Source organism: Apodemus sylvaticus, chromosome X, assembly GCF_947179515.1.
Source record: "Apodemus sylvaticus chromosome X, mApoSyl1.1, whole genome shotgun sequence".
Taxonomy (NCBI): Eukaryota; Metazoa; Chordata; class Mammalia; order Rodentia; family Muridae; genus Apodemus; species Apodemus sylvaticus.
In genome coordinates this window covers 136074441-136099334 of record NC_067495.1, presented here as the reverse complement: position 1 = coordinate 136099334, position 24894 = coordinate 136074441, and the positions used below count along the sequence as shown (strand labels likewise).

The 24894-nt window shown below is 36.4% G+C and overlaps 1 protein-coding gene across 2 annotated transcripts in view; it reads left to right on the top strand.

Moving 5' to 3' along the window:
- Fgf13 (fibroblast growth factor 13) overlaps positions 1 to 12497 on the top strand; it is a 170276-nt gene extending 157779 nt beyond the window's left edge. Inside the window, exons 4-5 of one of the 2 annotated variants that reach the window (XM_052171584.1) lie at positions 7271 to 7469; positions 11063 to 12497. In XM_052171584.1, the coding sequence (XP_052027544.1) occupies positions 7271 to 7469; positions 11063 to 11199 (336 nt within the window). In that variant the 3' untranslated portion in view covers positions 11200 to 12497. The remainder of the gene's footprint in view (positions 1 to 7270; positions 7470 to 11062) is intronic. The other variant, XM_052171583.1, reaches the window with a different exon arrangement.
- The last annotated feature ends 12397 nt before the right edge of the window (positions 12498 to 24894 follow it).

The following is a 24894-nucleotide window of genomic DNA, read 5'->3' as shown; positions in this document are numbered from 1 at the left end:
AGCTTTGAGGAGAACACTAAATGCAAAGTATAATTTATCGGTAGCCCTAATTTGAGGTAGAATTATATTATAATATATTAGTAAAATACACATAGGCCGATCTTACTTCTTGAAATTGATCTCAGATGAAAAGGAGCTCTGAAAATGAAAGAACATATGCTGCCCTGGTCTTCTGGTCATTTATTATCAGAAGAAACCCTACATTACAGTTTCATTTATATACAGCTTCTCATTGAATCTTCTGGAAAAATCATAATAAAGTTAATATGACTGAGATTTTTGTCATCATTTCACAAGAAAGGCCAATGTAATTCAAATGAAATTTTAGATATTTGGACACAGAGAGACAAGAGTGTAATTGTGTGCCTATGTCTTTGTTACAGGGAGCTCTCTTTAGTCTTACTTTCAACTTAAGCATGGTTATGTCTTCATAACTTATTTTTTAAAGGATTTTTGTAAACTTTATGTGAATAAGTGTTTTGCCTGTGCTAATGCATGTACACCACATGTATCCTTGGTGCCCACAAAGGCCTGAAGAATACATTGGATCTCTTGGACCTGGATGGAATTACATATAGCTGTAAACCACCATATGTGCGTGCTGGGAACTAAATCTGGGTCATCTGCAAAAGCAGCCAGAGCTTTGAACTGCTGAGCCATCTCCCCAAATACAGTACTTTGTCTTTTTTACCCTCTTTTGTCTTCTTCCCTCCCAGTCTCCCCTTCCAAGTTTTGAAAATTAGGCTTACAAGGCTGGGGAGATGACTTATTTGGTAAAATGCCTGCTATATAAGCATAAGGACTTGAGTTTGGATCTGCATTACCTGTGCAAAGTCAGTAGACACAGTGTACATAGTTCTAATCCTAGCACTGGAGTTTGGTGATCAGAGATAATAGATTCCTAGAGCTCAGTGGCCAGGCAACCTGATGAATTATAGGTCCAACAAGAGAACATGTTTCAAAACAACTAGGTAGACAACCATCAAGGAAGACACCCAACATCAACTTATTTCTTCCACTATAAATACCTGCACATTCACCGACCACCACACCTGCATACACCCACACCCACGGGGACATATACATAAAACACATGTATACATGTTCTCTCTCTCTCTCTCTCTCTCTCTCTCTCTCTCTCTCTCTCTCTCACACACACACACACACACACACACACACACACACACACACATACACACACACACTTCTCTCGGCTTGTTTCCTCATTTTATCATTTACTGTTTTTATCCTAGAAGACAAGTCTGTCATTCTTGTCTATCCTATGAAAGAGCCTTCCATTTATTAGGAAGGTGTCATGCCAGAATTAACTTTTCATTGAGTTTGCACAAGACCTCAAAGGTCTCACCATATGATATTACACTTCACATAGATTTTTCAACACATATGAGTAGGTCATCTGCTATAAACCAGGCTTTATAATGAGAACTGCTCTCAATTTCTCTTAGTCCACCATTTTTTTATCATAAGTTGATGCATTTGTTTGGCAGCAGAACAGAACACATTGATTCCCTCTTCCTCAACTTCTTTCTTACTATGCTTTGAACTCAGTAATAATGAAGTTTATTTGCCTCAAATATATCCTGGGAGAGAACATCAAAGCTCTGAATATAATAATTAGTCCTGGATTTTGAGATCACTGATGGAAGGGAGGCCTATCTAGGGAATATAGGTAGTTACCTTGTCACCCCATGGGTATACTTTATATTTTAAAATTCCATTTACTTATAAAAGAGCTAAAACCCTGATTTAAATGTATTTGTGATGTTCAATATGCTGCAGAATCATTGACATATAAAAATCAGACTTGCTTAAATAACCTTCACATTTTAAATCCAGAAAATTAATTATCATTAGAACATGGCTCAGGATTAGATGAATGACCCTTGGTAGTGACAGTAATTGCTAACCTAATTGGAGGATTAGTCCGCTGAAAATGCACTGGCAGATAGAAGGGAAAAAGAGGTCACTGGGGACATTGAAGAGAAAAAAAAATCTGTTGAAAATGTTTATAGGAATTGATGGAAAAAAATCATGTTTCAGGGATGTAAATAATGTTTCTGTTGATGTCCATGCCAAAATGTAGAACCTATTTATATTTTCTGTGTTCTGTACTCCCTGCTTTAAAGGAGTCATAGGTGCATTAAACAAAATATATTGAGAAACAATAGCCTATGCTAAGATATATGTACTTGATGTAACAAACATGTGAAAAGTTAAGAGATTCCTTGCTATCCAGGTTTAATGTTGCCAGTTTTTGTAGGAACTACTTCAGTAGACAATTTTGCTTTCCCTACATCCAAGAGTATCTATGCAGCCTACCTAAAAATATGATGTGGGGGCTAAATGTGTAAAAAGGACATTTACAGTCTAGGTGGTAGTCCTCAAAGCTTCTGATCCTGCTGAAATACAGACTCAAATGTAACGCTGTCACCTTGCGGTGTTATCATAGCTTAAACTTCAAGAGCACAGTCAGGATAGGGGGATGAAAACCCTGTTATTATGGCCTTTGTTTGCCAAATTACTTATTTTAATTACAAAGGTATTTAATCTTGGTGTGTCAGCTTTAATACTGAAAATGAGCTTATAGAACCTGCCTGACAAATGCCTGCAAAGATATTAAGCACTGTTGTTTTAGGTCGTGGCTCCTGGTGTTACAGCTATGAGCCTTACTGGCCTCACTTTAGAGCAGCTACTGTTCTATCCTTAGCCTCCTTTGGCCAAGGCTCCAACTCAAGCTGGCCAAGCATACTGTACTGTACCCATGCTTTGCCAGTGTGACTGTAGCAACAAAGCCAGAGATGCTTCTTTATACTGCTGTAATAAAGAATAGCAGTTTACACCAGTCTCAAGTTTTGGTTTCTTGGATATTTTTTTCTGGGACACCATTACACATTGGGGCTATAGGCACACAAATCCAGGATGACCTGTAGTGCAGTACAAAGTCTATATTGAGACCTTATTGCCCTTATTCCTCTTTCCTTGGCCAAAATATGATCATAATAACCAGTTAGTATAGATTCCATACAGTAAAAAGTTTAACAGTCATAAAAAGAAACAAATCTGGAACTTGTAGGGGAATCAAATAGAAATCATAAACACAGAAGATACTGGAGACAAATGATTCCATGAACTAAAATATTATTTATTTGACAAAATATTCATGAGCATGGGAAGTAAACAATATTTAAGAGAAATAAAGGTGTTAATAGTTGTAAGATCCAAAGTCCCTTTTACTTTATACTGCTATTAAGCAATTGTTAGGAACCATGTAAGGAATATGTGACACACATTAGTTAATATCCCTATTCTAATAGCAGATATTTATCTACTGCTTTTTAAATTCAGAGCATAGCTACTGCTGCCCTCATTCAGTGCTTCTTTTGGGTCAAGACCACCATGGTACCTTCTTTCAGGACACCAGTGAGCAGGCATCCACAATCAAAGTAAATTTGTTCCTTGATGTACATCCCAACTTGTTTCCTCATAATAGGGCTGTTTTGGCTTGTTCCAAATACAAATTCCATTATTTATATTTATTTATATTGCTGATATGTCCTGAAGAGATGCAACCTCACCCTGTTCCCTTTTGCTGGACTCTTCAGGATATAATGGGATGCTCAGTGTTTGTTCATTTTAATAGAATCAAGTCTCTTCTGCCTACTCATTCTAACATAGAAAAAGAATGACAGTATCATATACAGAGAACAGAACACTCCTTTGGTTGCTTCAACATGCTTTTTTTTGGCCTCATTTTCTTCTCTGCTGAGCATTTGAGTCCAAATTTAGTAGGAATGACTAAGAAATTTCCAGGATGTGACAGAGCATTCAGTTCATTGAGTCCTTTCTTGTCATTTTCCAATAGTTGTAACAATTGCCAAGACTTTCTCTTAACATAGTAGGTGCCACGTTATTCTTAAGAGCTGTTAAATCACTCATGGGAGATCTATCCATGTAGTGGCAGCCTCCTTATAAATGTAACTAATTTTATACTGTGGTATTAAGGAAATTCCCCTGCAGACGTGTTGTAATCTGATTCTAATAAGTCATATAATTCTTATTATTTAGTCTCAACCACTGAAATCCAGCAATCACAATAATCAATGATCCAATAATCAACTGGTCTTCGATAAGCTAGGCAATGTGACCTGTCATTGCTGGGGCTGGAGGTTGAGGATGGCACAGCACAGATTTGGAAATATAAGTTCACAGTCAACATCCATGAGTATAAGTCACACACTGTTAGTGACCTAGATAGAGCCTCCGAGAGTCAATATAGATTTAATCAGTCTGATTTGGAAGAATAACATATAATTCAAAATGAAATTGTATTTAGAGTAAACCTTGAGCAATGAGAAGAAAGCTAGCAGACAGAGAAAGAGAAGGGTAGTTACTAATGAATGACATTAGGAAAGGCATGTGTGGTTGGTTCATTGTCAGAGGACTGAAAAATGGAGATGACTGATTAGTGGAGGATTTTAAAGGAAACATCCAGTCATTATTTGTATATTTTATAGGCAAGGTGAAGTCATTAAGAGTTCATGAGGAAGAGAACCTTACTTTAGGAAAGCAAACATCAGGAGAACAAGGAAGACCAATTAGGGGAATTTTGAACAGTAAAGTCACACACTAGAGCACTGGCTGAAAGGATGGCCGTGGGATCAGGAAATGGAGACACAAGAGTGAATGTGAATGTCCTATGGCTTTAAGTATGAGTAACAGAAACTTGGTAGACTTTAGATAGTAACAGAAAAATGAAGGGATAAGGAGGGAGTAGATTAAGTGTTGACCTGCCCTTCAGCTATTCTTTTTTTTTTCCTGTGTTGAAATCTTTCCCATCCTTTGGGACTCAGATAAAATGATCTCTTTTGTCAATGAGAATATCCTCAGTGCCCCCATTAGAATTAACTGACTTCCTCTCTCTTCTCAGATACATTATTGACACTCACTTTCTGAACTCATGAAAGTGTGTGTGTCTGTGCGTGTATGCGTGCGTGCGTGTGCACGTGTGTGTGTGTGTGTGTGTGTGTATGTATGTATAAAATGCTCTAGCCATATGCCCAATCCTTTCAGATACAGAGCAAGTTAATGGGATGCATTAATTACCTATGAATTTTTAAGTATCGCTCAGATACATAATTGACCATCTGAAAATGTATATGAAATGAATGAATACATGCAACCACAAAGGATATTAAGCATAGCATTTTTGGCAAGTTGACTTAGAATACACATTGGTCTTATCTACTCATTCTCCAGTCAGGTATATATTATTTGTGTGGTTGAACAGCATCATCTAACTTGATTATCTGGATCATTGCATTAAGCAGATTTACTTACAAATGATTTCTGACTTTTTATGAAAGGAACACACCTACTTTCTAAGGATGAATACTTTATCCAAGTGATGATTTAATTCACAAAGAACTCCAGAAATTTTCCTCATTCCCTAGAGAAAATGTGGAGATTTTTTTCATCAAATGTCTTTGTAGACATACTTTGGCTTTCTCTGTGTTGAGAAAACCCCACAAGGAGAAAATTTCACAACCCATAAATAGAACTCTTTTAAGTTTCTGCCATGTGACAGTTGCCCCAGAAGTACATTTACGCTTTAGTAGGTTGAATTTGCGTGACTCCTGGGACATCTATGGTGTATATCTACACTCAATAAAAACAACCCCCAAATATACTCTGACCAAATGTGTTCTGCAGAGAAAATAGGGGCATCTGGCATATTATTGAATGTGGTAGGTTTTAATAAAAAAGAAAAGAAAATTGCCTGCATGCTTTCTTTTCAGAGAAATGCTGAGAAATATGTTCTTCCTTGACTAAAGTAACTTTTAGATGTTTCTCAGCTGGCATGTATGCTGAGAATGATATTAAATATGAAAATGGAGAAAGGAAGAACCACAGAGACACTGTATAGAAAAGACCAGTGGCCTAGAAAATATGCACAACAATGGTTCTTTAAAAACTGGACAAAATTATCAACTGTTGTTCTTGATAACCTGTCAGCAAATTAGGGGAAAAAATCTCATAACATCATAATAACTAATAACTAATAACTAATTTAATAACTTCAAGTGCCCCCTCTGATGCTCCATGAATTACTTATAGACTAAAATCTGCTATTGTTTCCTCTAGCTCAGTAATGGCCACTTTAATGTATGTTTATCCTATGTGGATGTATGTGCACACTGACTGGAGAGGTGGCTGGTTTTGCCCTTGAAGCAATCTGTGTTGGGTAGCAGACTTTCATTTGAATGGTCCATTCTAAAGAAAACATAGCCAAGTCCAAGTCAAGAAAAATCACACAACAGGGTTCAAAGTACTCTGGGCTGTTCTTTTGTGTTTGTTTGTAGAATTATCGTGAATTCCTTGCTATCATATTGATTTGCTTGTAAATGTTACTTTAAGGAAACACTGAGGTTATAGGCAAATTCTATTTTGAATTAAGATACAATGAGCTGGGAAAAAGACATTTTTTTTTACCTTATGGTGAAAGATATATTTCATTGTAGAATCATTTTAGAAATCTAGGCAACCTACAGTGTAACACTGCTTTGAAACTCAAGCAACTGGCAACCATAATACATGCTAACCCAAAAATCCATGAAAAGCAATCACATAGCTAAAGAAAAGACTCAGCAGGTAAAGACCCATGCCATACAAAGCCTAGAGACTTAAATTCAATCCCTGGAACCTAAATGAAACTGAAAGGAGAAAACACCTCCACATGGATGTTTTCTGACTTCTATATTATGAGCCATGAGCCATGAGCCATGCACATACACATCACACACACACACACACACACACACACACACACACACACACGCATGCATGCATGCACATGGGCAAACATACACACAATAATAATATAAGAAGTAAATGCAGATGTTCATTTTTTATTTATTATTGACAAATCCAAAGATCCATGTGATTGCTTTATACTCATGTTTCAATCGGTTTACTCTTGAGTTAGTCCAGCAGCATATACTTACAAGTCCTTCCTAAATCTTCCCATTACTTACTGCAAAGAAAGCCAATCACTAATCAGTGGAATTTTCTCTTAAAATATCACATGAGTTGGCTTTGATTTCCAATGATAATAATTTATCCTATTCAAATAGAATACCCGTCATACAAGCTTTAAACAAGTATAACCTCCTGAAAGACATTCTAATTATTCTACTTGAAATTCACACCCATATAAGTGTTGACTTTTATTGTTTATTTCCTTTTATTGCAGGAACATTTCACACCTGAGTGCAAATTCAAAGAATCAGTGTTTGAAAATTATTACGTGACGTACTCATCAATGATCTACCGTCAGCAGCAGTCTGGCCGAGGCTGGTATCTGGGTCTGAATAAAGAAGGGGAGATCATGAAAGGCAACCACGTGAAGAAGAACAAGCCTGCAGCACATTTTCTGCCCAAACCACTGAAAGGTAAATTGGAAAGTCCATGGACTATGGACTCTACTACAAAAAATACTAATTTATGTATTAAATAATTTATTTTCATGCTTTTGAATGTGAAATGTAATTCATCTGCATTAGAGCATATATCCTTAAATTTTCAAGCATTTCACAGCACTAAAAACCATTAAGACCAAACTGTAAAAATCATATAAACATGGAGGTTAGACTATAACCTAACCTTTATAGGGAAACTCCTTGGTTAATATAGTCCTAAGAATATTTATTCATAGTTTTTTTTGTGTGTGTGTGTGTGTATGGGTATGTGTGTGTTTGTTTGTTTGTTTCAAATTAATAGAGAAAAAAGAGAAGGAGAACTACTGCCTTATAACATCTACTGCTGTCATAAAACATCATAACCCAGGAATTTATTTTATTGTACACTACCACACCACAACTCATCATCTAAATGGATTCAGGACAGAAATGATACAAGTCAGAAGCTGATGTAGAGGCCATGGAGGAGCATTTCTTATTCCTTGCCCAGCCTGCTTTCTTATAGAACCCAGAACCATCAGCCATGGGTGGTAGTGCCCATAGTAGGCTGGACCATCCCATATCAATCATCAATCAAGGAAATGCCCCACAGGCTTATCTATATCCAGTTTGGTAGGGACATTTTCTTACCTGAGGTCATTTCTCCAGAAATGATTCTGCCTTTTGTCTAATTGACACAAAACTAGCCACAACAATTGACTATCACCATGATACACAAATACCTCACTATTCTACTAGAACCATTCCTTTCTCATTTGTCCCCAAAATGGCATGTTGGTTAAAGTATTCCACCTGTCCAAAGGCCCATGGTCTTTAAAATTTCAAACATTTTAAAAGTTCAGTCTCTTTACAACAGTCAACATCGTTTTCAAGTTCAAAGTTTCTCTGAAATATCTAAAGTCTCTCTAATATTCCAAAGTCTTTTCAACAAAGTGTTTCAAAAACAAATTATATATTTTCTTACTATAACAAGGAATAAAAATAGGATAGTCACAATCCAATCAAATAAAAACAAATCATCAAGAATGGAATAAGTTCAGTATTTGATGTTTGTGACCAAAAGTGCCGTGGGAGCAGTACTTCTCCAGCCTTGCTATTATTCACAGCACACATAGCTTATCTTCTAGGCTCAGCCTAGCCCTGTGCTACAGCTGCTGCTCTCCTTGGTGGTACTGGGCATCTCCTGCATGTGGGGATCTGTACTCTGCCAGCGCTGCACCTTTACCAGTAGCCTCTCTTGGGCTCCCCTCTTTAGGGACACTTCCCACACATGCTACTAGTCCAGTGTCTCTCAATGACCCCTTCAGTCACTGACCTTCAACTTCCACAGAGGCTGTCTAGTCACCAGTGTTTTTTTCCTTGCCTCTCATAATGCAAAGCCTTAGCTGCTCTTTATGAATACTTTAAAACTAACACCTGGGAAACACACAGCCATTTGGCTGCCAGCAAATGTATCACCTTGGCCACCCTTGAACCATAGCTCTGGGTGTTGACCCTAAGGAAACCCTTCTCAGAAGATCTTGCCTCAGTGATGCTACTATCTTCTCAATTACATCAGATTCTATAGTCCCATTGACATATATCAGTCATCCAAACAAAACAATTGTGTGACTTTGGTGGATCATAATTCAAATTATCAAATGATCCCATGGAGTCTTCAAGGGACTCTAAAAATTTCCTTCAGAATTTTCACAAACCAGGGCCCCATCATGTGCCTTGATTTCAGACCTGTTATTTTTTGTTCCCATAACATCTCACTAGGCTCTGAACTTTCAATTGCTTTTCCAGCCCAAAGTTCCAAAGTTCTTCAATAGTTCTCCCTAAAACGTGCTCAGTTCTGTTATAGAATACTCAATGACCTGGTACTAATTTCTATTTTAGTCAAGGTTGCTATTGCTGTGATAAAACACTATTACCAAAAAAAAAAAAAAAATGGGGGAGGAAAGAGTTTATTTTGCTTATGCTTTCACATCACAGTTTATCGACAAAGGAAGTCAGGGCAGGAACCTAGAGGCAAAAACTAAAGCACAGACCAGGGAGGAATGCTGCTGCTTACTTGTTTGCTCAGCCTGCTTTCTTGTAACACCCAGGAGCAGCAACTCAGTGCTGATACCCTACACACACAGTGAGCCGGGCCCTCCCACATCAATCAAAAAAATGCTACTATAAACATGTCTACAGTCCAATCTTGTTGGGCATTTTCTTAATTGATGTTCCCTTTTCCCAAATAATACTAGTTTGTGTCAGGAAGACATAAAACAAGCCAGAATAGTTATTAAAATAAACTGGGAGATGGCAATATTAGTGGGAAGACATAGACAAGAAACAGCAAATGCAAGCAAAATAGGAGATGTCCTACCTGAGATTACAGTATAGATTACAGTAAGAACCACTCATCCCCTTACACACATGTGCACACATGTTGAAATAAGTGTCCTGCTGTGTTTTCTGGAGCCAGAATGCGAGTTTAAGCTCCAGCATCATCATTCACTAATTGGACGGTTGGATTGTGTGTGTTTGGTCTGGTTGTTTCTGACAGATTCACGACTATGTCACTTTCTAGTCACAGCTGGCTTCAAAATCTTGGTCATTACCCCTCAGCCCCCAAAGTGCCAGAATTCTAGATATTTGTCACTATGCCCCACTGTTAACCAAATGAACTTGAAATGTTATTTACTTACATGTGCCTCATGATCATCCGTTCAATATAAGAATATTCATGGGGTTGATGGCTCATGCCTGTTATCCCAGCATGCAGAAGGCTAGCACAAGAGAGGCCTTAGAGGTCAGTCTGGGCTGCCTAGTGATACAAGAACAGCAAAAGCTACAGTCAGAACCTATCTAAAACGTTAAAAATGAGTTTTTATATCATATAGATCTAGAATTCTTATAAGGACCAATTGTAGTGATGTATATGGTGAACTTAATATTTAGCATCTTGTACTCTGCAAGTATATGCAAGTGCTGTGATTTATAGCCCAACAATAATAATTGCTACCATTTATTGTACTAGACTCATGCTAGTACTTTTAATCCTCTTAGAATTTTATTTTAAAATATGATGGAAATCAATCTTTTAAAATGTGTAAAATATTGATATTAAGCTTTCATAGTATGTTATAGATTATATTTAAACTTCTGAGAGCATTGTTGAATGTATTTTCATTAATCCTTGCATATAACACCTTAATAGAAGTTAGGCATTAAACTTCTTTACACAAGACTAATTGAAGACTAGAAGTCACTTAATCTAGTCTAAGTCACTCTGCAAAGTACTTATATGTTTGTATTAGTAAGCAAAATAAATATTTTGATCTTTTTTCTTTGTTTCTTTTCAGTTATTAAAAGTAAATCTTTTGATAAATAAAAGTTGTTTATTGTGTTTAAGATATTATTTTTAAAATGTATTCACTGTGGAATGGCTAACATAAGATAAGGAACATGAGCTTTGCTTCCTGGACTTAGAAGTTTTAAAGTGAGATAACTAAGATCTGTTGTAGAAATTTTGAATCCTACACCAGTATGCCCCCTTTAAAGCTGTTTTACACCATCTCTGTGCTTTTCAGTGGCCATGTACAAGGAGCCATCTCTGCATGATCTCACGGAGTTCTCCCGATCCGGAAGTGGAACCCCGACCAAGAGCAGAAGTGTCTCTGGTGTACTGAATGGAGGCAAATCCATGAGCCACAACGAATCAACGTAGCCAGTGAGGGCAAAACGAGGGCTCTATAACAGAACCTTACCTTCAGGTGCTGTTGAATTCTTCTAACAGTCCTTCATCCAAAAGTTCTAACTTATCAGTGAGATTTACCAAACACACAGGCAGAGTTCCCTATTCTATCTGCCATTATACCTTGTTATTAAAGCCCCATAATTTAGATTGAGCTTGTGCAAAAAAAAATGACAAGCATTATCAATGAACTAAAACTGGAAAGAAGGACTGCCAAATTTTCTCATGATCTCACCTATACTTTGGGGATAGATAACACAGCAAAAATATTTAACAGCACAAATGCTGGTCGATTTGCTTCCCAACTAAGAAAATTTAAAAGACCACAGCTATTCTTAACAAAGCAAAACAAAACAAAACAAAAAACAAAACAAAGTTAACTGCTTAAATGTTTTGTAGGGGCAAACAAATTCTGTGAACTGTGCTGTTTTCTTGGCTTCATGTTTTCTATCTCTGCTTGATTCAAATGTACTCTTTACTTTCATATAGTGCAACTTTATGATTTCTGAAAATTAATGGCTCTTTTGACTCTGTCACTTAATCCATATAAACCAAAGGCAGGGTTGAATCTGAATTGGCATCTGAGGTTCAAGGTAACAGTGTTATGGGTTTTCCTCTCTCTCCCCTCTCCTTCCCACACTCCCTCTTTCTCTCTCTCTCCTTTTTTGTTGTCAATTAGAACTGTAGCATTCTGGTCAAGTTTTTGTGCTGTACTTTGTGCGTAGAAATGAGTTGTATCGTCAATCCCAGTCAGTAAGATAAGTTGAAACAAGATTATCCTCAAGTGTAGATTTCTCTTAATTCCATTCGTGTATCACGTTAATCTATTGTTGTGGCTTCTTGTGTACAGACAGGAACTGTAGAACAGTAGCGTTATCTTTCATGTTGTTCAAATAAGAAGTGTCTCATCTGTAAATGTATAAGTCCTCCTGTCATTGGATTTGGCACGTGAACATTGTGTACAAGGCAATGTTAAGAATGGTTCCCCCTAAACAACATATATCATACTTGCTACTGGAAAAGTGTTTAAGACTTAGCTAGGTTTCCATTTAGATCTTCATACTTGTTGCATGGAAGAAAGTTGGAATCTTGGCATAGAGTTGCATGATATGTAAGATTTTGTGCATTAATAATTGTTAAAATCTGTGTTCCAAAATGAACATAGCATGTACAGGCAGTTTTCTGCCCTGTGCACAAAAAGTTAAAAAAAAAGTTGTTTAATATTTGTTGTTGTATACCCAAATACGCACCGAATAAACTCTTTATATTCATTCAAAGGAAAAAGAACCTTCAATGTGTATTTATTATCCATTATGAGTCATTAAGTATATTAGAAACTGAACTTAATACTAAATTTCATGTATAAGGCCACTGACTTCAGATAAGCTCCAGTTCAAAATGTTCACAAGAACACTCTTTAAACTGTGTCTCCTAGTCTTCAACTTTCAGATTGGTACTCAAGAATCCTCCTTGTCATTCAACAATCAAACTGCATGAGGATCTTTGAGCTCGTCATATGTTGTACATTCAGTGTCATCCCCAACCTTTAGCTCATTTCATTCCTCTGTAGAGGGAAAAAAACAACAAAGGACTAAATAGCTAAGTTCTCTTCCATCTCAGAGAGTGTAAGGAAAATATAAGCATTCCTTTGTGGGGGGTGCCTTTTATCCAGCTCCCCAGAGCTGTTTAAGCCTGATAATGGAAGCTTTGGCATACTAACATGGCAAGAATAGAGCAAACCAAACAAAAGGCTGTGTTTCAAAGCAAATATAACATACTTGCCATGGCATGAACAGTTTTGCGGGGAGATTCAGTATCCTTGTATATTCAAATGCTTGGGGCAAATTCAGTAAAATCTACTCACTGGTCCCAGCCCAGTCATTTTGTGGCCTCATCTGAAGGAGGTCAGACTGCTCGTCTATCTTGAACTCAAGATATGAGCACCAGTAGACCCACTTTGCTCCCTCTGCTTATTCCCCTTTGTCTAAGCTCTTCAAGTGTCTTTTTGGCTGTTGGGGTTGCTGCTCTTACTCTTTCATTCTCCAGGAACATACATCTACTGGTCATAAACATATCAGTACTTCATTGGAACAGGGAAGCCCTGCACATACAAAAGGATCAAAGTGCCCAGAAAGAAACTTGAACTCTCAGAAAGGTTGTCAATGATCTATTTTGTTTTGTTTTGTTGAGACAAAGTCTTACTATATAGCCATATCTGGCCGGGAACTCATTGTATTAGACCAGGCTGGCCTGGAACTCACTGCAGTTCACCTGTATCTGCTTGGAGTTGTTTTGAATAGGTTCTATTTATTAAACAAAGAATTCAAAACTATCTTTAAGTAGCAGTAGTGCTGCTCAGGTTCAACTGCACATATATACACACATTCTTCATGGCAAGCATATTGGTCCTACCATGTGCTTTGTGAAATTTTTTAAAAACATAAATAAATAAAAAGGCTTCGTGATGAAACAAAAGACTGAGAACACTGTTGCTTATTTGACTTTCACACACATCAGGATTGCCAGGGAGGTTCAGAAGTCCTAGAGTGCTGGAGCTTACCTTCAGTGGTTATAATAGTTCCAAGGCTTTAAATCCCTATCCAGTCCCTGTGTTGTACTGAAGCTGCATGCTTCCTTTCTTGGATTAAACGTGCTTGTGTCCATTCCATACTGCAGAGCCCCAAGATAAGGAACTCTGCTTAACTTTGACGTCTTTAATTATATACAGAGCTGATTATAGAGTCCTATTTTCACAGAGCACATATTAGCACAGCAGTAGAGGGGTAGACCTTTGGGTCAGTCCCCAAATCCTACTGTAGAGATTATACATTTGTATGACTTTAAAGTAGCTCTAGGGATTCTCCTGCATTGGGTGCTGGTCATAGTTTAAGAAGGAAAAACAACAAAAAAAGCAATGTTCTATGGTATAGCATCTGGCCTCACTTTACTCCCAGGGAGTGTATCTCCAACCATTACATTGTTTAGCATCTAGAATCACATGTAGAAAAGAAGGTTATTATTTTCTTCACGTTAATTGCAATTCTTTGAAAGTAACATGAGGTTTACAAACCAGGAATTTTGTAGGCACTGCAAGAGGGTACAGGTACTTGTTTCCAACCATCCATTTGCAGAGAGTGTGAATACCTAGTAAGATCATCATTCCTTCTGTGGAGGCTGATTATAATAATTCTGTGCATAAGTGGTGGGAGACTTAGAGCAGATAATCACTTCAAATTATTTCATCCTAAAGTGCCTGAAAAGCCTCACATGCTGAAGTGTACTATTAGTGGGTGAAATTGCTCTCCTCACTGGGATGTTTCAGAAACTTCCAGCTTTATACCAACAATCTCCACAAGGACATCTATACATTGTCTGTCATATTTTCAAAATGCTTTAGACCTCTATTTAAAGCCAGCTCCACGTTTTAGGTATTGATTATAGCAGAATCTCCCCAGAGAGTACCAAAACCTACAATGGGTTGGAATGATTTCCAGTTATAAAAAGAATTTGTGAGTTATAGCTAGAATATGACACTATAACCCCAAATTCACACTCATATTTAAGCAAGTGTAACTTGTCATAACCCAATATGGCACTATGATATGGCCTGATGCATATATCTATCCTGGAATGAAAAATACCTGTCATGAAATGACTTGGTTGCTATGCAAAATTTCTCTATTACCTCAGGTGCACCTCCCTCCTTGATTAAGAATCCTGTAGATAACAGTCCACTAAAAACATTGCCAGTAATATTGGATGAGAGAGAAAGATTGCAGAGTACTCCTGGGGCCAAATGATCCATCTGCCCCAGCCACCTGAGGATCATGTAAAAGCATATGTCACGGTGTCTGTTTTCTATAAAGACATTATTTTGTGGTGCTGAGGATTAGAGACAAGGCCTGGTGAATGCTGGCAAACACTATACTACTGAGCTCTAAGTCCTCAGTATATATAAACATTTGGTTGTTTTGTCATTGCTGGGTGTTGGTTTGTTTTTGTTTGTTTGTTTATCAGTTTGACTGTTTCATACCATGCATTTTGATCATATTCACTCTGGCTCCTTTCAGATCTATGCCTACCCTTCCCTATCTCCAGTCTCCCCTTTTTCCATGGCACACCAAGTCCATTTCATACTACTGAAAAACTCCTTGCTGTGGGGCACTCATATGAGTAGTTCTACTATCCATGATGGACTATTGACTGGATTTGTCTTGTGCAAGTCTTGTTAGGTAACCTCAGATGCTGTGACATCATAAGCATGGAGGTACTCTCATGCCCTGAGGACATTGTTCCACTCTGATCCTCCTTGACCTCTGACTTTTACAGTCTTTCCAAAAAGTCTACCGTAATTGTCCCTGAGCCTCAAGAGGAAAATGTAGGATATTGATCTATTTGTGGCTGGTCATTCCACTGACCCTTATTCTTTGCACTTTGATATGCTGTAAGATGTTGCATTAATTACACTCTCCCACCCAAGCAAGTTTATTTGATGTGGTTTAAGTTTCACTAATCTGTTTAAAGATGAAATTAAAAAGCCACTTGATACTATCTCTATTCAGCTGACTAATAAACTCAGGGTCATTGATAAGATGTATGAACTTACCTACGATAGGTTCTTGTCGAGAATTTCAGTACTAGGAGCTTATTTCTGCTCATGGAGTGATCCTTAAATACAAGACTTCACAGGTTGGCTATCTCCATAACATTCATGCCACTATTGCACACTTACATATATCTTACCATGATAGTCTCAGCTACAGAAAATGATGACTTTTCCCAGTAGTCTGTATAGCATCTTCTATTTCTATGAACGTTAACCATCAGGGTGTCATCTTTATGGAGACATTTTTGAAGATGTTTAAAACAGCTGAAATTAATCTAACAAAGTCTTTCTAGAACATGTAATATTCATAATGTTTAGCTTTAGAATACTAAAATAACCAGCATCAACCCAATTTTTCAGATTTTACTTTTTCCAAATATTTCTTCCATATAAATGTCACATGAACACACACACACACACACACACACACACACCCTGTTGTGCCTCCCAGAAGCAGTCCTCAACTTCCTTAAACTAATGATTTACCTATGTTTTCTCTACAATATATTAATATATTTGCATATACTTTCTAGTCTAGATAATTATGCATATTCTTAAAATGATTTGTTTCCACTTCTATGCAAGGTTAATCATTGGAGTAAAATCACCTGATGATGACTGAATGAAAACCCCGCATCTTTGCTGTACTGTGGATATTTATTAACTTATAAACTGTCAGTGCTGCACAGCATGTTCCTGAGTCTTGGATAAAACATTCACACAGAGAAATGGATAAAAACAGAGCCAGTCATGGAGAAAAAGAGATATTCTGGAGTTTAGCAACAAGGAAATGTTTTGTGTTTCTGGAATTAATAACTACAACTACAGCTCTTCATATACATAAAAGTCTCTCATGGTCACCTGTGTTCCAACTGGATATTTACAAGCCAATGTTCTTTCACTCACTGAACATTTCAAAACAAGAATAGACTAGTATGCAATGTCTGTTCTTAAATATACAAAAGCTGAATAGGACAGCTGGACCAATATTTGAGCTTTATATATTTTAAGCGCTTTCCAAATACATGATCATTAAATTCACCAACACACTAGCATTCCAGACACTCTGTGTGTGTGTGTGTGTGTGTGTGTGTGTGTGTGTGTGTGATTAGATGAGAGCACTAAATAAGTTTTCCAGGAAAATTTAGTTATAGAGAGACCCAAACTTCTTGGAGTCATGATCAGTTAGTAGAATCACATGTGAATAAACTATACAGACTTTCAGCTTTCTGTAAGCTCTAGATTTCCAGATCTTTAAAGTGATGGACAGGTGTACAGTCACAAAACTTGAGAGTGTGATCAATGCTGTAAAACTGTAGTGATATTTATAATGTATAACTATTGTTTGTATCTGACAATAGCACAAGAGAAGAGGGAAGAACTCTATTTTGTATGTCATCGTGTTCTTAAATTGAGCTTTATATATTTTAAGCGCTTTCCAAATACATGATCATTAAATTCACCAACACACTAGCATTCCAGACACTGTGTGTGTGTGTGTGTGTGTGTGTGTGTGTGTGTTAAAGTCATTAGTTCTTTACTAATCCGCAAGACACTGTTAGAGATTTAAGATGTAAATTGGGAATCTGGGGACAAATGTTTGTGAAAAGAATTATTGCAAGAAATTATAAGTGAATTATAATTATAAGTAGGGCACTGGAAAAGGACTGGTTCAAAACCTCCAAAAAGAGGCAATAAAAAGATGACGAGAAAATAGTATTTATGACAAATAGAAAATAAATATGTAGGGATGATAATCTGTTTCAATGTTTCAGTAGTTAAAGACATTTTTCACCAAGCTTGATATCCTGAGTTTAATTTCCAGCCCTCACATGGTGGAGAGAGTTGACACTCAAAAGTTGTCCTATGACCTCCAAACATAATCCATAGCATGCACATAGACAGGCACCTGTGGGCAAACACAGATAAGGGGGGGGGGAGGGAGAAAAGGGGGAAGAGAAAATTGCAAGATAGTAGATGCTATTTCTGGTACATTATTTATAGATTGGTATATTATTTATATTGGAATTAGTGATAATCCCATTACTAATTAACTATTCATAGAAATAAATTCAGTATCTAAGAGAAACACTTGTACTCCAGGCACTGTTCATCATTTGCATGATAAAGTATAAAACTGAATTGTGTCTGTCAAGTGGATGAGTGGAGACAGTGAATATGGCCAATATTACATGTGATGACATATTACTCAGTTGTGAAAAATGAAATCTTGTAATTTCTGGAAACATGGATAGAACTGGAAGACATTATGTTTAATGAAATAATTCAGGCATAGAAACACAAACAGTGAATATTTTCCTTGTATACTGAAATTAGTTTTTTTTCCTGGTATGACAACTTTCTGTACCTTTATTATTAGATATATTCTTTATTTACACTTCAAATGATTTCCCCTTTCCTGGTCCCCCTCCCCGAAAATCCCATAAACCATCTCCCCTCCCCCATTCCCCAATCAATCCTCTCCCAATTCCCTGTCGTGGTATTTCCCTACACAGCTGCATCTAGCCTTTCCAGGACCAGGGGCTTCTCCTCCCTTTGATGTCCAACAAGGCCATCCTCTGCTGCCTATGTGTCTGAAGCCATGGGTAACATATGGTTGATGGTTTTGTCCCTGGGAGCTCTGGGAGTACTGGGTGGTTCATATTGTTGTTCCTCCTATGGTGCTGCAAACCCTTCAGCTCCTTGAGTCCTTTCTCTAGCTCCCCCATTGGGATCAGCCAGTTCAATGGATGACTAAGAGTGTTCCCCTCAGTATTTGTTGTATACTAGCAGAGCCTCGCAGGTGACAGCTCTATCCGGCTCTGGTCAGCAAGTACTTGTGGGCATCGATAATATTGTCTGGGTTTTGTAACTGTATATGGGATGCATCACTAGGTAGGGTAGTCTCTGGATGGTCTTTCCCTCAGACTCTGCTCCACACTTTGTCTCTGTATCTCCTTCTGTGGGTATTTTGTTCCCTCTTCTAAGAAGGACCAGAGTATCCATACTTTGTTCTTCCTTCTTCTTGGCCATCATTTGATATGTGAATTGTGTCTTGGGTATTCCAAGCTTATGGGTTAATATCCACTTATCATTGAGTGCATACAATTTGTCTTCTTTTGTGATTGGCTTACCTCACGCAGGATGATATTTTCCAGTTCCAACCATTTGCCAAAGAATTTCATGAATTCATTCTTTTTAATAACTGAGTAGTATTCCATAGTGTAAATATACCACATTTTCTGTATCCATTCCTCTGTTGAGGGACATCCAGTTCTTTCCAGCTTCTGGCTATTATAAATAGGGCTGCTATGAACATAGTGGAGCATATGTCCTTATTACATGCTGGGGAATCCTCTGGGCATATGCCCAGGGGTATACTGAAATTTTAAAGTTGTTTTTAGAAAGGTAGAGACGGTGCTCTTGATGATAACTAGAAGCTAGGAAATTTAGTGAAGAGAGAGCTAGATACAAGGTACCAAAATACAACAGGAGCAATTAAGGATATTTTTCTTCTTTAGTAAAAGCAGTAGTGTGGCAAAAGTTTAAAACAATTTAATACATGTTTGATAAGTAATTTGATCTTAGAAGTTTTAAGATTTCCCATAGCAAAAATAATAAATGTTGAATTATATGAAAATACTATTTTTTCTTATTTCATCATTCCATATTAGATTGAATTTTCATACTGAATTCATAAAATGCACAATTTGTATCATAATTTTATTAATTGAAAAATATTACTGGATTGTCCATGGTACCAAAATTTCAGATAAAAAGCAGTTATGTTGGATTCATAACAATTAATTATTTGGTCCAAATCACGTATTATTTCCTATTTTATCAATAGATAATCCAAAAGGAAATTAAGAAAACAATTCCATTGATTCCCATCTTCTCCCCTCTTTTACATTTATTTATAATACTTAATACATTTCCTCATCCCTCTTCTATATTTTATTTATTTATCTATTTATCTATTTATCTATTTATTTATTTATTTAATGATCTAGTGAGTTTTGGAGGAGAATGAGAATAGGAGAGAGCAATTGGGGTAGCTATGACTTTAAAACACATTGCATATTTATATGAAAATACTATGATGTAAGCCATTTATATTCTTTTATGTATAATTACCAAATGCTCATAAAGTTTCTAAAAGAAGAGAATTTCACTGACAGTAGCAGCAAAACAACAAATGGCTTAAAATTTAAAAAATACAAGGGTTATACACTGGAAACTCTACATCACTGTTTCAAGAAATGAGAAAATACAATAAAATACAGGAGTATAGCCAAAATGGACACAAAATGCTGGCTTACTTGTTTATATCACACATTAAAATTACTTCAAACCTGTATTATTTGTGATTACACTTTAACTCTCAGAACCCAAACTGTTAAAATTCTTAGAAGAAACCTAGGCATAAACTGTTGATTTCTTTGTTGAAGAACTCAATGTGATTAAGGCAGTGTAGTAAGAGTAGTTATTGATCAGTGTGATGAAATTGAGAGTAGGAAACAACTCCTTACATTCCAAGCCAATTGACTTTCATTGATGGTGGCAAAACAGCTTAATATGGAAATAAGTCTTTGGCTTAAGGTGAAAAGACTACACAAAAAGAGAATGTTGTATAACTTGTATGTATCACAGACAAAAATTACATAAAACATATATTAATTGTGCGTACACTTGATTCTCATAACTCACAACTTTAAAATCTTAGAAGGAACCTAGGCATAAACTATTTGTTTGAGAGCCTAAGCATACATATAATTTGTTTTGACTGAATAAACTCTCTATTTCCTCCTCCCTAACTTTTCTCATAATCCCCACCAATTTTGCCTCTCAGTTTCATGTATTGAGACAGAGATGGAGAGAGAGAGAGAGAGAGAGAGAGAGAGAGAGAGAGAGAGAGAGAGAGAGAGAAACAGAGAGACAGAAACAGAGACACAGAGAGACAAATGGACAGAGAGACAGAGACAGACAGACAAACAGACAGACAGACACACACACACACACTGAATAAACTCTCTATTTCCTCCTCCCTAACTTTTCTCATAATCTCCACCAATTTTGCCTCTCAGCTTCATGTATTGAGAGAGAGATGGGGAGAGAGAGAGAGAGAGAGAGAGAGAGAGAGAGAGAGAGAGAGAGAGAGAGAGAGAACTGAACCCATCAATGCTGCATGTGTATACACAGGTGTAGGACATCTCCAGGATCATAAGCAGTATCTCAGGATCCACATCCCTGAAGAAAACTTGACTCACTCTCTCCCAGCAGCAGCAGTCATAGTTACAAACACCACCTCCTGAGCCTCTCTCCCATTTGTGCTGGGACTTGGTGATTTTGACAGCTTGTGATTGCTATCACTATTACTATCCATTTAGTGTACTCAGTGAAGTCGAGTGTATTGACCATTTTCCACAGTGAATAATCTTTGGAACTCTAGTCTCAGGTTTCTGAAATAGGACATTAAATACAGAAGTCGATGGAGTTGGTTTTATCAAAATTGAAAAAAAAAAAAGCTTCACGCTCCAAAATTCATAAAAATGAAATGGAAACTTTCCATCTTTGTGCTTTCCCTTGGCCTATTTGCCTTTGTTAGTTTGCCTTATCCAACTCTGATATGATAGTTTTGTTTTATTTTATATTTTATTTTGTTATTATTTTTAAAATGAGTGAATGAAAGAAAACCTAACCACCTAACTACTTGGGCAAAGGTTAACAACTGAATTGTCACTTATACCTGCTGGGAGAGAGAAAATCTGTGTTCTCCAATAGAGTGACACTGGTTTTATTAGTCATTTCAGGGCACACTTCATGTTCAGGAGTAGTTGACCCAAACACAATGGACCCCACTATTTCTTTCTGCCTCTCCCTCCCTCCCCCCCTCCCCTCCCTCCCTCTCTCTCTGTAGGCTTTTATTTGGTTACAATTCTGTATTTATTTTGTTTGCTTTGGTTTGGTTTTAAGTGGTTATGGTTTTATTATATTCCTTTTTGTTAAAGAAGGAAGTTTGGGAGACAATCTGGAAGAACTTATGGGAGAGGAAGAGGATACTCAAAATGTACTTAAATTTAAAATTGTTTTAAATAATAAAAACAAAATGAATAAAGGGCAAATCAAAGTATCATATCTTGTCTGAAAATGGTGTAAAAATATCAATCAGATGATTAATTCCACCTGGCATTAGTGGACAATATGGTTCCTAGAAGTCATTTGTTATTTAATGAAAATCTTAACTTCCAAGCATGGATAACTCCCTATAAGTCAAGAAGACTATAGATGAACCACAACAACACAAGCTAGTGTTTCCTCTCATGTTCGCTCATCATAACTCAACTGTAAACCCTATTGCTTAGGACTTCAATCACTTTGGTTTCATGGCATCAAGAGATCAATATAAAATTAACCAGGAAACTAACTCCTTTGCTAATGTCTAGCTTTCATACTGCTGATGAGTGTTATTCAGGAAGAAAGAGATCAATGGTATTAGCCAACACTAGCTCCTGCATGCTATAACGATTGTCTGTCAAGTAACTTGTGTCCACTGGAGCAATAGTGGCATGCTAACTTATGGGCTGAAGTGTAATGAACTTTTTCTCTTTGGATATGAGGTCTGATCCATCAGAGAGATTTTATGTTTGGTACTATAAACCTAGTTAAAAATAAACCAACCAACCAACCAACTAAATAAACAAACAAAACCCTACTACTGGGGTATAACATAGGTCCTTGGGAAAAACTTGCTGATGCTATTTCAGTAAATAGTCATGCTCTTCAACTAACTTTTTCATGTTCATACTGATAGATTTATGCCACTCTCACTCAAACCTTGTCAGAAAAGTTTCTTTATCCTTCTGGTAGTAGTTAATGCAGAGATTCATAACTGTCCTAAATGCTGAAAATAAGTGACTGTCAGTTTTCAACCATAGATGGTTGACCCATATCAAATTGAACCAGAATGTACTTAGTTGCTCCTATAACAATTGGGCCACTATTGTATTGGTAAATCCATCTTGTCTAGCAGGTTGATACTGTACCACACAGGATCCAAATCTAGTTGAGACCACTGATGATTTTTCCTTCAGCAGCCTTCATAGCAAATAGTAAAATCACAGCAGCTGTATACCTTCAGCCATGGATGGGGAAATAATAGGAGGACCCACCCATTCTTGAGGAATCATTGTCAATCAATGGACAGAGTAGGAGAGACATCTTGTTCAGAAGTATATTCACTAGTTTGTTGTCCATGTAAATAATCCTCCACTAAGATTTATTCAAGTGAGAATAATTAAACTTGAGACAAACTTCAAGAACTTTCTATAAGGCTGAAATCATTTTTTCCTTTCAAAACTGCAGAAATTAAGCAAAAGAAGTTAATGTATGACAAAAATCTGCTAATTTTCTAAACATCATAGTAGTGTATTATTTTCACACTAGATGCTTCAGTGTCTTCCTTGTAAATATTTGGAACCCAAAGAAGGGACACAAAAATTAAGAGAAAAACATAAAAATAGGAGTCAAACCTATGGGAGGGGAAGGGATCAGCAATGGTGAATAGAGGATGAGAGGTGGAATGGAGGATGCATAGTATCAAAATGAATTACATATCTATTTGAAATTGTAAAAAAAGAAAACAATGATTATAATATAGACAATATTCACTGTTCTATTTGAGAAGAGAAACCACTCCAAACACAAATAGAACCCAGAAAATATAGTTTCTATTGCCAGTGGAGTACCATAATATAAAAAACAACACTAGAAGGTGCTAAGGTACACACAGCTACCAAGAACAGATAGCTAGCTGTACAGATAGATGCAATTTTGACAGTTGTCCCAGAAAGAAGGACAAAGAGCCATCAAAAAACTAGAATGGAGGCTAAACTGAAAAGATATCAGAACCCAGAATGCTGTCTCAAGTCTCAGTGCCTTTACTAAACAGAGATGATATCACAGGAATAAAATTTCTGTCTGATGCTTTTTGAAGCATGACTCCTTGCTTATACTTTATCGTGCCTAAATCACCAGTGGTTCTTTTCAATAGTAATCAACTTGCTCTCTAGTTTAAGATCTGATATAACATCAAGGATAAAACCAAGAGTTACCTGATATATATATATATATATATATATATATATATATATATATATATATATATATATATATATATATAATGTATACAAGGAAATTTTTCTCACACTGCTGTGCATTTTGCAAAAACCTGCCTAACAGAGACTAAGAGGTAACAGTTTTATATTTCAGTAACGAAGCAGGAAGTGTTGGACAATCCAGACCTTTTGCAAGTATTCAAGGATGTCAACACAGATGCATTTTTTAAACCTTTTTTTTTTTCTAGCCTAGTGTTTGTGGCTTTTCCTATCATGATTACATGATACCTATTTCTTCATAAACATTATATTTGAATTCCCTTGGGGATACAAACAATATCAAAAGGATATGCTCACTTATTTTAACATTGCATAAATTGTTAGTATGTTTAATACATTTTTAAAGAAGACTCACATACTATCATTTGCATGTATACCAGAGAGTTTAACATAGCCCCACTCAGCTGTAAGGAAATCTTTCAAGGCCCTTTAGACAGCCTGGCTTTCACAATGAAGGAAAGCAAAGGTAAAGGACATTAGGAAGGTTTTAAAGGTATAATAACATCCATATCTTGAAATAGTCAAAATAAAAATATATATACTTTATTTATTTCAAAAAGAGCTTACTTTCAAAATAATTTTAGGAGAATAGAATTTATTTTTAGGTAGCTTCTTTTTTTAAACTATCAATCTCTCAAATAGCCAGCATAAAGATTAATTATGAGCATAAGAATAAAAATGTAGTCTTTGACTCTATTATATATATATATATATATATATATATATATATATATATATATATATATTGTATTGTATTATATACTCTATGATATTCATCAGGCAAAAGTAGCATGTACCGAAACAAACAATTCCAAAATGTGATATTACAATTATTACAATTATGTTGTTTGAAATATTGAGGATTTCTGAAATAGGTTAAGTATA